This window comes from Artemia franciscana, chromosome 15, assembly GCF_032884065.1.
Source record: "Artemia franciscana chromosome 15, ASM3288406v1, whole genome shotgun sequence".
Taxonomy (NCBI): domain Eukaryota; kingdom Metazoa; phylum Arthropoda; class Branchiopoda; order Anostraca; family Artemiidae; genus Artemia; species Artemia franciscana.
The window spans coordinates 5,628,006-5,642,386 of NC_088877.1; the positions used below are offsets into that span (position 1 = coordinate 5,628,006).

General features: G+C 33.1%; 1 protein-coding gene across 1 annotated transcript in view; it reads left to right on the plus strand.

Moving 5' to 3' along the window:
• Positions 1-9,393, plus strand: part of LOC136035972 (serine/threonine/tyrosine-interacting-like protein 1) — a 62,443-nt gene extending 53,050 nt beyond the window's left edge. The window contains exons 5-6 of the mRNA XM_065717871.1: positions 2,396-2,515; positions 9,126-9,393. Coding sequence (XP_065573943.1) covers positions 2,396-2,515; positions 9,126-9,266 — 261 coding nt within the window. The 3' untranslated portion in view covers positions 9,267-9,393. The remainder of the gene's footprint in view (positions 1-2,395; positions 2,516-9,125) is intronic.
• Positions 9,394-14,381: the final 4,988 nt, after the last annotated feature.

Sequence of the window (14,381 nt, forward strand, 5' to 3'; positions counted from 1 at the left end):
GCTCAAATTATTAAGTTAAACCTGTCAGGTTAAATTGCGGTGGATTTTAAACTAGCCAGAAGAGGCTATGTGTATGCTTTTAGTTAATACTAGTTCAACGCTTATTGTAACTAACGATACTAAGGGTATTAGGTTGAAATTTTTAGGGAATGCTTAGGGGAAGTTTTCAATTAAACGAAAAAAAAACTATTGCTGCTACGCAAGGTAAGGGTATTAAGGTGAAGCTTTCCACGAATATTTAGACGAATGTTGAACTAAATTAAAGCAAACTGTGAGCATGTATAATGTCGAAAGGGTGACGCAGCAATATCTCAAGAATGACTTATATTACCAAGTTAGACCTTTGAGGGTAAGCTGTGGCGAATTTTGAACTAGCTATAAGGCACTATATTTATAGTATTAATACTACTACTAGAATTGCTGTTACCCATCACGCTATAATACTAAATTTTTCCTTAAAACTAAATTTAAAAAAAAACCTGTTGTATGCTGGTTGTCAATAAGATATTCTCAGTAATATCTAAAGAATGACTTTTACCTTTCAGGTAAAAGTCATTCAAAAGTCATTCAGGGAAAAGTCAGGCGACTTTTAAATGAGTTTTACCTTTCAGGACCGCTACAATTACTACTTCAGCTCTTACAATTTAAACAAATCAAAACAAGGTGATTGTATCCAGGTTAACAAAGTATATGGATAGAATTTTTGAAGAATAGTATTAAGTCTCATTTTTCAGATCAAATTTGGGAGGTATGAAACTAATTTAAAAAATACTAGCTGTGTCTAGATTTTCAAAAGGGTGTATGTTATTAAAAATTGCTAGAAAGATTACTCTAACTTAAAACTAGGGATTCATATAAAAAGAAATGCCAAAACAATCTAAAATAATATTTTGCTTTTCCATAAAAAAGACAATGTTAATAAGAAACGAACAGAAAATAATTTAAAAAGCTTTTCCACACAAAAAGTTTTTTAAAGAAAAGTAAAGAGCCCAACTGAGCCAAAACTAAGCAGAAATAAAGTCAAATAATCTTCCAAGCGTACAATTACTATAAACTAAACCTACTGAGCAGAAATGAAGTCAAATAATCTTCCAAGTGTAAAACTAAAGAATGTGCATTGACAGTTTAATACACACATACTGATATTTACTTATTAAAGTCTTAATGATTTTTTTATTTATTGAAGTAAAAAGTGAATTTATTTAAAATAAATTTGTTTTCGGAAGATTTCAAATTATGCTCTGGTCTTGAGGACACATGGGGGTTGTCAGCTCTACTTAAATAACGACGAAGACCACACTGACTTTCCATCATAAACACCAAAAACAAGAAGAACAATAGGGAATTTCTCAAGACAGTGGTAAACAAATTAGAATGAATATTTCGGCCCTATGTCCAAGGGCCGTCCTCGGCACTACAAATAAGAAAAAACATGTTACAAGAGGATAAAATCAATAAAACTAAAATGAACATTTTTTCAAAACAGTCCCAGCATCCTTACCTCAGCGAAGTTCAACCAGGACTGAAAAATAAATTGTTATGAAACGCGGCAATTCATTGAAATGAAAGAAAACGATTTAAAAACACGTTTTTAATGCCAGCCTAGCCTTTTTTCACTGCTGACGTCATAGGTCTATTTGTGACAGGTTCTGTGTTAATATCTATTGGTTTTTTTTATAATATTTCGTAAGGTCATTTTAATTATATTTGTGTATAGAGCATTCAGTGAATATTCTCCTAAATCCCTATTTAAGGAAATATTATTATTAATCTGAAGTCTTATTTCAATTGCTTCTCGAACTATTTGCTTTATGACTAGATCATTGCTAATAATGGCGGATTCTTCAAAAAGTATTTTGTGGCTAGGATTTTCAAAGACATGGCTACTTAAACCAGAATGATATCACCAAAGCTCTGAATTCTAATATTACTTCTGTTTCTTTTGATTCTGGTTTAAGTTGCCATGTCTTTGAAAATTCTAGCCACAAAATACTTTTTGAAGAATCTGCCATTATTAGCAATGATCTAGGCATAAAGCAAGTAGTTCGAGAAGCAATTGAAATCAGACTTAAGATTAATTATTTAATTATTAAATTATTTAAGATTAATTAAGATTACGTTGTGAAGGTGAGGAGGTAACGTCTAGTGATTTGCCTCAAAATAATGCAAATTCCAAAATTTGATAATGGTTGTAATGTGTCTTCTATCCTTGATAAAGTCATGTCTCGCATTCCGATGGTAAATAAACAAGACTGCCTTTTAAAGCATTTTTCAGTTTCGAGTGTTTGTACAACGATAAAAAAAAGGACTTACAATATTGCTTTTTGGTTTGCCCCACACAGAACTGCATAATCTAATAAAGATTATAATGTCCTTTTATGGTGTTCTTACTTAGGGAGCCGTGGCTTTCATTTCTAAGGCAAGAAAACAAGACGGTCAGGTTTTGGTACTGGGAGATCAAGGAGTAAATCGAAGTGCCGCACTTATAATGGCGTATCTTATGGTGTCAAAACAGGTCAGTTATTCTATTACATAATTTTAAATTAAGTTCTAAAATGAAATTAATAGTATTGCAAAACATTTTATTTTTACACACCCTTATCAAATACCAGCGAAATTTGACTTTGAGAAATATTAGTGTATGATCGTACTTTACAAGATCGATCTTGTATGATCGGAAATACGAATCTGTTTCAATCTCTTTATGGGCCAGGCAAGTATATACTCCTAAATTCTTGCCATCAGATATGAGAGGCAGGTGTCAGATCGAAATAAAACATAATAGGTAGTAAGAACTAGTTTACTAGTTGTCCTTTTTTGTGCGTGTAAATTATTTGACCTATGTGAAAGGGAGTGGTACTTAATTTATAGTTTCAGGATTTCTCTAGGATTAGGCTATAAAGCTGAAACAAAACTTGATCTTTTTCATTTGAGGACCCTTTTCTGATCCTACCTTTTTAGAAAACGGGGTTCAGTCACTCTCGTCACAGCTTCTAAATTAAATTACTTTCGTTGTAATGTCTTGTTGGTGGATGCGTATGTGGCAAAGTCCCAAATGTGCCAGTACTGGCTTAGCGTTGGGGTTCTCCCCGTATTCTCTATGCACTGATATTATTACTAGTTTCGGTACGACGAATTTAATACCTGTTGGGGAGAAAGTGCACCCCTGTCTGGTCTAAGGCGCCGCTTCCCTGGACCCCCAATATTGACTCTACGAAATTTCTTTGGTAGATACCTTTGTGGTGATCATTTTCAGTACTCAATTCCTAATCAAACCAGGGTTCAGGATATACAGTCCAACACAGTTGATGCAAAATAATCCACTTTTATTACCAATGAATTCCATTTTCAATTCGCAATTCAATATCATGCCTAGTAGGGTACTGAGCTTCAGAAGTATATGTACAAAAACGTAAGGGGATCTTAGTAACGCGATGGGCCGACACAGTGTTTTATAGCTCCCAATCCAATTCAATTTACGGATAAATTATTTTTCAATGGCAAGAATTAATTGCTTCCACAGCTTTTCTCCTGATCTTTCAATATCCAACATGTCTCCACTGCAAAGTAAGAATGATCTGGGTTAAATGGGCACAAGCATAATATTTGAGGTTTTGAAAAATTGAATTCCACAAGGTTAGCAGAAAATGACCGTGCCCATCTAATTAAACAATTTTCTGGCCTAGTCAGAGTGAATTAAAACCCCCCAATGAATTAACATGATGGAAAAACCCAAAAGGGATAATAATCTTACAGGTTTTGGTGAATCTTAATCAGGAATTTGCAGCAAAATTAACAAGAGTTTTCTTGTTCTCATAAAATTAATTTTGGGAAAGCAAAGAATGGTATTCTGACATATATGACAATGTCAGACGTCAAAGGGGACTGGTTAAACTAACCTTTCAACCTCAAGCAATGAAAATAAATGAACGTCTTACTTGAAACACGAATTGTCCCTTGGCATAACCTAAAATTATTCATGGCCAAAACTACAGGATCTGCGAAAACGATTGGGATACAGAGATATCAGATAAAGATCTGAGAGACCCTGACTCAGTTTTTCTGGGTCCCTGAAATATCCCTGAAATAATATCCCCTGGAATAATAGTATGAAGAATAAACACCAATCCGGACTGAAGTTAAAATCTGGTTTCACTCTAAAAGATAATTGATTGGACAAATATAGACACTTTGAACCATGTTTCTCAACTGAAGTCATTATGTCATTATGTTCATTCTTGAAAGGGGCCTGTTTTTGGGCAAAAATACAAATAAGATCCTCTCATTGTTCTCCAGTGATTTTAACTCTGGGAATCTATTCATGGATCTTTCTCAGGTTGCCTTGTCGCCTCAATGCATGTCTTTGCACCGACGATAAACTGCTTTTTTGATAATTTATGCCATCCAAGGAGAACATACTTTTGCTCATTATATATCTTGGCTGCTTTGTCATAATCTGATGATCCAAAGGAAATGGCGTTAAGAAGGATAAGAAATGCTCCACTAAATAAGATTGAAGTCTGATTTATTGCTACTATAATATAGTTAATGTAAGCTACTGAATTGCTTTGACAAAAATAAACGACATAAATATCAACAATTATGACTTTTGAAACGATTTGACAATAATACATTTTCAGTTATCGTCAAATCAAACGATAAAATATATTTTCATGTAAAACTAAATTAAATACTAAAACGGTACATTTTTAAGTAACATTAAGTTAAACATGAAAACAGCATATTTTTGAAAAAACGTTAAATTAAAGCCCGTACTATGGCTTGTAATAAATGCTTTGCTTTTCACTTAATTAGTTTTATTGAATCTAGGCTAAATATGGTCTTTAAATTAGTAAAAATTTCTCGCCAATGTTGCTTGCGACTTCCTAGGCATTGAATATAAAAAACACAAGTTTTTTAACTGAAAGTAAGGAGCAGCATTAAAACGAACAGAAATTATCCCGTATATGAAAGGGGCTGTTCCCTCTTCAATGCCCTGCTCTTTACGCTAAAGTTTTTACTGTTTTAAAAATTAGAGTTGAGAGAAAGACTCAAACTTTATTGCAAAGAGCAGGGCGTTGAAGAGGGAACAGCCCCTTTTTTTGCCGTAGCAAAAAACAGCAAATTTGCAGTATCCGGTATTCGTCGTCATTACCTCTAGGATTCGAATTGGCCAGAGGGGATAGCCCGCAAATTTGGCTAGGAATAAATCACCGATTTTAATGTTCGCAGGATTCATGCCTAGTAAATGAAAGATTATAAAGTGAAAGAAACTTATCTTGGGAGGGGGCCTAGGTGCCCTCCAATTTTTTGGTCACTTAAAAAGGGCACTAGAACTTCTCATTTCCGTTCGAATGAGCCCTCTCACAAATTCTAGGACCACTGGGTCGATACGATCATCCCTGGGAAAAGAAAAAAAAACACAAATAAACACGCATCCGTGATTTGTCTTCTGGCAGAAAATACGAAATTCCACATTTTTGTAGATAGGAGCTCGGAACTTGTACGGTAGGGTTCTCTGATACGGTGAATCTGATGGTGTGATTTTCGTTAAGATTCTATGACTTTTAGGGGGTGTTCCCCCTATTTTCTAAAATAGGGCAAATTTTATCAGGCTTATCAAGTTGAATTAACATTAAATGACATCTAAGCATACCAAACTCTAGTTAAGGAACAAGTTTTTTCTTACTAAAGTTAAGGATTCACCAAATTAGCTGTTTTAGACCTCACAACTTCTGATGAGTAGGACTAAACTTGGTGAAACTTATATATTTGAAATCAGCATTAAAATGCGATTCTTTTAATGTAACTATTGGTATCAAAATTCCGTTTAGAGTTTTGGTTACTATTGAGCCGGGTCGCTCCTTACTACAGTACGTTACCACGAACTGTTTTTTAAGACCGGTTTCTTTTTCATTAGTGGTAGACATTCTGGCCCAGGTTAAAGCTGAAATGCTCATGGAGCTCCAGTTACAGATAATTGTTTCAAAATGCCCCAAAAATTGTTTCAAAATGCATAAACGTTGGCTGTGAAAAAAACAGTCCGCGAAAAGAAATTTCAAAAGTAAGTACAGGAATTAAGCGTTGATTATTAAAAAAGCGTATATATATAAACCCTGCAATAGATATATCTATGTATATATACATATATATATATATATATATATATATATATATATATATATATATAGATACATACATGACGACTTATACTTACTGACGACATGACTGCCTGTCCATGGATTATTCTTTATGGTTGATTGTGTGTGGCTATGCTGTTTGACCTATGTGATTTTATGGATGAGTAGGGTTAAGGCCTCATTCAAGTGCTGGTCTATATTAATCACTAATTTAGGAAAACAGTCTTCCTTTTCTCCTTCTGTCTCTCTTTTTTTTCTTTTTTTTTGTGTTTGTGCTGTTGCATTGGTGATTTCTCTTTTCATGATATATATATATATATATATATATATATATATATATATATATATATATATATATATATATATATATATATATATATTGCAGAATATATGTTTTTTCGTCACCAGAAAACAGCATTAATTAATGGGCTTCTGCCTAAGAAGAGACTATTTATTTCTAGCAGTATGATTTTGCTAGGAAAAAATATGTGCACCACTTGGCATTAATATTCAATTCAAAAGTTGCAGATTAAAAAAAACTGTATTGTAAACATAATAAAAAAAGTGTTTTAAAGGAGTAGAAGAAAACTGCGATTAAATATTAAAATTAACTCTAGAAATATGGCTTTAAAGAAATAAAATTAAACTGTGATTAAAAATAAAAAATTATACACTACAAACTTGGCTCTAAAGGAGTAAAAGAAAGTTATGATTAAACATTAAATTTAACTTTATTCATGTTAATATCCTTATAGGTTCATGTATCTAAACGCGCCCTTTATATGCACTAGCTCTATATTACTAGCTAATTCGAACTTCGGACTGTTAGAAACTGTCTTTTCTAACTTTCGCTTTTTTCTATTTCTGGTTCTTTATATTTTTCTTTCTGTTGTGGTATCAATACTATTTCCTTTTGACTAGTTAGATTTATGCTCAAATCCAGACTGCGTTAAGGTTAAAAATTAAATAAAAAAAAACAAGTTTTCGTAACGGTAAGTAAGGAGCGACAATAAAACTTAAAACGAACAGAAATTATTCCGTATATGAAAGGGGCTTTTCCTCCTCAACGCCTCGCTCTTTACGCTAAATTTTGACCCTTTCTCTTACCTCTACTTTTTAAAACAGTAAGAAACCTTAGCGTTTATCCAATACTAAAGATGACATACTCAAAAATTAATAAAACTGAATCTTTTTCAGTATTCCATTAAAAAATGTTCTTTTGTAACTGAAAGTAAGGAACAACGTTAAAACTCATAGAAACCATTCCGTATATGAAGAGGTTGCCCCCCTTTTCAATATCTTGCTCTTTGAAGCCTTTAACACTTTTAAAACGGCAATTCTAGTTAAATGATTCTTGTATTTCAGGATGTTTCAGGAGCCGTTCTCCGAGGAGTGGGAGCAGCCCCCTTATACATGACAAAATTTCTGTTATTTTTAATTTTACAGCTTGCTTTCACTTAAATTTTTTTTTCTGATTGCTTTTCAAATAACTCCTGTAAATCTGGCTCAAGTTCCATGAAAAATTCCCTCCCTTCACGGAAAACTATTTTCTACGAGATATTACTTTTTCGTCAAGATTTTTATTCTTCGAGACATTTTTTCAAGATTTTTATTCTTCAAGACGTTTTTGAAGACGTTTTTCAAGAATTTTTTTTTCAAGACAGTACACATGGAAATTCAACCGACCTTTTCAATGACGTCTAAAATTTACTTATGTGGATGGCCTAGCTTTGAGGATCACTGTCACTTGTTTTGACAGAGCCTACGCAAGGTTTTGCTTATGTGCAGGGTTTTACGTGTACACTACCCGGACATCTCGTGGATATATTATCACCCACGTGGGTTTTCGTACTACCAGGCTTACGGAAGACTAGTTTTGATCCGAGAGCCTTTGTAATCTACCAAGAATGGGTTTGACTTCTCCCAAAATATAAACTGAGACACAAGACTGAACCAGTCGTTCAAGCATGGAAAGTTCTCGGGAACAGGCATAAATTGATTAATCTCAACTGGAAAACCAATTTCACATACCATCTTTTGAAATAACCGAATATAAACTTAAACCAAAATTCCCATGACGATTTTTCTGACAAAAATAACCTTATAAACTAAAAAAATGTATAAACTAAAATTGACTGTATACAGATAAATAAAAATTTCCAATGCACTTCTTCTGATAAAAATAACCGTATTACAATAAACAAAAAACTTATAAACTAAACTTGACCGTAATAACAAAAATTCCTATATCGTTTCATCTGACAAAACAAAACCGTATAAACTAAAAAAAACTTATAAACTAAAATTTACCGTATAAACTCAAACAAAAATTCCCATGCTGTTTCTTCTGGCAAAATGTACCGTATTTGCTACAAAACTGCAAACCCATTGCCCCTTTGTGCAAACATTTGGAGGCCCCCATACCATCCCTTCAGGGGGGCTCCCAATCTCAAAGAGTTCCATGCTAGCGGCCACTTCTCCCCATGAATATTTTAAAATGGGATTTTGAAAGGGAATTTGTGATCCTCCTAACCTCACACAAACCCAGAGCCCTCAAAAGGGCCAAGCTTCAGAGAGGCTCCATGTACAGTTCCAGGACCCCCCCCCTAATTTCAATAAATTGCATGCTATTCAGGGATTTGTAGAGGTAACCTACGATCCTCAATGCCCCACACGGGCCAATTTTCTAGTCTTTAGAAGGCACAGGGGTTTTGAGCCCTACTTATGTTAATTTTTGCTCATTTAGAGTTTCACTCGACTATTTAATGTAATTTGTGTTTGTTTTGGGTTTCTTGCCGGTTTCCAAGAACTGACAGGGTTCTGAGAAGTGTACTTCCTCTACCTATATATATATATATATATATATATATATATATATATATATATATATATATATATATATATATATATATATATATATATATATATATATATATATATATATAAATTCATCACATGCATTATATTTTTTTTATCTTGTTTCAGGCTTGTCTTGAAGATGTTTTTTATTATGTACGGGGACTTAAACCATCAGCTGAGCCAAGTTCTGCAAGCCTTAATATTCTGACTAAATTTGAACGAGACATGTTTGGGAAGAACATAACACACGCAGAAGACTTGTGGTAGAAGTTAGGGAATATCAGAAACTTTACCCACAGTAAATTGAACTTCGTTCAAGTAAATCAGAATTGAAATATTCAGGGTATTGAATTGATATTTGGCGAACAACAATTAAACTTTTCTGAATAACAAACTATTTTCTGAAATGTATAATAATGTCTAGATTAGGTATGTAAAATTTCGCCTCTACCAAGAAGCTCATAAGCTATTTATTTATAAATTGAAAATCTTTCATAATAGAAAGCGACAGAACACTGACAAAAAAAGGAACAAAAGATAAAAATATTGGACGTAACAATAGAAACATTAATAGGGAATGTAATGCAAATATCAATACATAAAGAGTAATAGCATAAGTTGTTGTATTATATTGTACACGCTAATATATCAAGCTCTTATAGAAAATACAAATGAAAACAAACAACATTAAAAGTTCATTTAAAAAACACATAAAATACTTAATTAAAAATATATAAATCACTTTAACTACTGAACATATAAAAAACACTGCGTCAGAAGTAGACCTAATTCGTCACCGCTTCGCTACAATATAGTATGTAATTCTTTTTTAGCTTAAAAAACATAAAATTAAAAAAGTAAGTTCAAAAAATTTTATATTTTAAAGTTGTGTCTTAATATTTTTTTTTGTTATGTTTTGTATTTCAGTGAAAAATTTGGCGCAGCTCAATCTATAGCAGGGCTTCTTAAACTTTTGTGATTCCCGACCCCATTAATGGTGTCGGGAATAAGTTTCTTAACGACCCCAACAAATATAAAAGAAAAATAAATTAATATTTGTTGATGATATATTTATTAAGTAAAAATATACATATGCATATGAAAAATATATAAATTTAGAATTCGTTTTGACACATATAAAAATCTAAAATTGAAATTTGCACAAAATGTTATAGAAATGTTTTTATTATAGTTTCAAAACAAAAGTGGATTCTGACCGTCTTAATTCTCTCGAATATATCCAAGTAGTTGCGTGGTAAATATAAGTAGTTGCGTGGTAAATATTAAATTAAAGTTTACGTTAAAAATTTAATCGGATGGATGTGCCTGTTTTTGTTACATAACAAATCAAATCTTGGCGTAATGTTTGAACCTGCTAGATGTAAGACCTCTTCAAAATTTGTTATCGCTGAACGATGTTGAGATTTACTGTGTGTTTAAGCTGAGAAAGTAACTTCACATAAATAGATGGTGTTGAATGGCAGAAGTACATTTAACACCATATCGGCGATTGTGGGAAACTCAGTTCTAGTTCCGATCCAGAATTCAGTCAAGGGCTTTTGTTGGATTTGTAGTTTTAAGTTTTAGTCACACGAAAGCTTAGCAAATTCCTCTTGAGCTTTTAGTAGCAGATGATCAATCTCACTTAAGCAAATCCAAAACGGCTTTTGAATCTAAACTAATTTTTGTAAATCAATATTTAATATGAAATATGTCCAGAACTGTATTTCTAGCGCATTTAAGTGATCTACAATAGTTTTTGCAATAAAAGTTTTACAATGAATTTTCTCAATTACAAAATTGTCGACACTGGAAAATATTTCAAACAAATTTTTTTCGACCCTACTCTTCCAAATGCTGATCTTTTTAATAAAACTTTCAATTTTATCGTTTGAAGTAAATATATCGCAATTTTTACCTTAAAGAGACAAGTTAAAATCGTTTAACTTCGCAAAATATCTGACAAATAACACAGCTTGGATAGCCACAAGTCATTTTGAAAAAAAAAGCAGCAAATTCACATTTTCGTTCAGTTAAAAATATTTCGATCTCGTCCTTTAATAACAATAATCTTTTTAAACTTTGACCTCTTGACAAACATCTTACTTCTGCATGTAAGAACAAAGTTGTGTAGTTGGAATCTGTATCCTTACAGATATTTGAAAATAAACGACTGTTAAGGGCATGGCTCTTAATAAAATATATGACCTTAACAGCATTCTGAAGCACATCGTTCAATTCTGGTGCTAATTTTTTTGCCACAAGAGCCTCTCGGTGGATAAGGCAGTGGTAAATGTTATATGATCATAATGAACAGCTTGAAAAAATGATTTAAAACCAATATTTTTGCCCGTCATCGCTCTTGCACCATCTGTTTTCGGTTTCGGTTTTCGGTTTCTGATTTCGGTTTTAAGATATTGACAAAAATAAATCTACATTTTTTTTAAATTTCTATAACATCTTCTGTTTTATAGTAAATTTATACAAGATATTATAATGATCGGAATTGAAATGCTGGTATAAATAGTCTTTCCGAACCAGAAGATTTTATGATATATTTATCTACGATGATTGTTATTTTTCTTTATAACAATAATTTTACAAGTTAAAAAAACATTTTTTTGTTAAATTGTATTTTTACCAGTGGCGACCCCATAATTTTGCTACGTGACCCCAAATGGGGTCGCGACCCATAGTTTAAGAAGTCCTGATCTATAAAATCAAACCGTAAAATCTTGCTCTGCTCTAGATGGCCTGTTTATCGAAACTTTATATGAATTTTTCTTCGTGATTTCATATTAAAAGTTTAAGGATTGACGTCTAAATAAAACATCTAAAATGAAGATTATTCATTTTGAAGCAATTAGTTTAGTTTAAAGAATGATATTACGAATTGACGAAACAACAAATGATTAGACGGTGGATTTTCTATATAAAAGAAAAACTGTTTATATATATTTTATGTAAGTAAAGCACAAATCCAATTCATTATTTCATTTGTAGATGGAGCGGTATTCCTGGTATTATTTGTGTAAATTTCGTTTTTTTATGCTTGATTTATTATTTATCTATTAAAAATTCATTTTTGAAAAATTCTTTTGTGGTTTATCCATAGCAGTATTAGTTGTTCTCATGTACGACGTAATTGTTCCCAGTTTCTCTAGTATATCTTAGAGCTATTTCTGATTTCAGTAATAACGGCAGTATTAAAGAGAGCAATAATGACAGTAATGATGATGGCAATAATGATAGGAATAATAACAGCAATACCGACACAGTCCCGGGCACCCAATCATCAAGTAACAATCGAGATGTACAAAGAGATGATTGATAGTTTTCTGGGGGAGCCAACGATGGAGTGAATCAACATTTCTTTTCAATCATGTTAGCTTTGCAGTTACACCCCCCCCCCGCCCCACATCCGTAATTTTCCCAAATACATCCAATCAAAATTTCTATATAGCCAATCTGTTCCGTTTAGGTGAAAGGCCCAGTAATTATGTCTTTGGGGATGAGCCCCTCCACCAAAGTCCTTGGGGCAAGGGCTATAGGTTACTTTAGTTGCCCATTTTTAACAATAAAGGTTTTATAGAAATGGTGGTGGTGTAAACTTCAGAAAAGGCTCATTCAATTGGAAATCAGAAGTACTACTATCCATTTCAAGAGTCAAAAAGGGATAAAATGGCAACTATCCCCATCCACGTCTTCTTTTCCCCAAATGGATCTGATTAAAATTTTGAGATGGTAATTTAGTTCAAAATAGTGTAAAGAGTATATGGAAATTCACAGAAAGATGGATTTCCAGCCGAATGAGCCTTTTTTGAAGTTTCTGTGACAACCTCTTCGATAAAAAGTGCCCTGGTCTAAAAAAAACACAAAAAAAACATTGTGCTCACATCGCTCTGTACTTAGGCAGCATTATTGCACTGCCTATGCCTGTTTATATTTAGAACATATATATTTGCTGTTTTTTTGGGTTTTTTTCATAGGCATGTATTTTGGGGGTGATACCTGACACGGGGATGCCATGGATATTCTGTGGTAGCCACAACACTTGACTGGGTAGAGAATTTAATGTGGCGAAACCGTATAGGCAAGTGTATTCTCCTGATGAGCCCCGGTGTTGGGTTGTTGCCTCTGAATTATTTGTCTTTATTGTTTCTATTGTTTGGTAAATGACGATTTATACTTATTGACGACATGACTGCCTGTCCATGGATTAATCTTTATGGTTGATTGTGTATGGCTATGCTGTTTGAGCTATGTGATTGTATGAATGAGTAGGGTTAAGGCCTCATTCAAGTGCTGGTCTATATTAGTCACTAATTTAGGAAAACAGTCTTCCTTTTCTCCTTCTGTCTCTTTCATGTTTTTTTTTTGTTTTTTTTTTATGTGTTTGTGCTGTTGCATTGGTGATTTCTCTTTTCATGATATATATATATATATATATATATATATATATATATATATATATATATATATATATATATATATATATATATATATATACTAGCTGTTGGGGTGGCGCTTCGCGCCACCCCAGCACCTAGTTGGTGGGGGCGCTTCGCGCCCCCCCCAAGCCCCCCCGCGCGCGTAAGTCGTTACGCGCCATTGTAGTTGTGTCCCTATGTCCCACCTGTGAATATAGATAGATATATATATATATATATATATATATATATATATATATATATATATATGTTTTTAACTACGTAAAACTTGCGAATATACAACATTCTTTGCTGTCCCATTGTCTGTGCATATAAATAGATTGTCAGGTTTACCGACTCTTGAACATGCAACATATAATAGTCCATGGGAAAACAATCCGTATTCAGATCTATACCTCATGATTCTAATGATTGCCCTTGAGCTTTGTTGATGGTGATTGCTAATCGACCATTCCCTGAGTCGCCATCGTCATTTATATATCCCCCTGTGCACCCCGGCGTCCCCTTTGTAGTTATGTCCCTGTGTCCCGGCCGTCATTTATATACCCTGTGTCCCGGTCGTCATTTGTGTCCCGGTGTTCCAGTCTGTGATTTCTCTTTGAGTGTCCCGGGTGTCATTTATATTCCTTGTGTCCCGGTGTCCCGGTCGTCATTTATATCCCCCTGTGCCCCCCGGTGTCCCCATTGTAGTTGTGTCCCTGTGTCCCGGTCGTCATTTATATTCCCTGTGTCCCGGTCGTCATTTGTATCCCGGTGTCCCGGTCTGTATATACATTCGTTTTTTAGTTTTGTTTTTCTCCTTTATTTTTTTCCTTTTTTCTTTTTTTTCTTTTTTAGTTTATTTAGATTTTTAGATTTTTTAGTTTTTTTATTAGTTTTTAGTTTTTTTGTAGTTTTTACCATTTTTTTAGTTTTTTTTTTTTTTTATTTA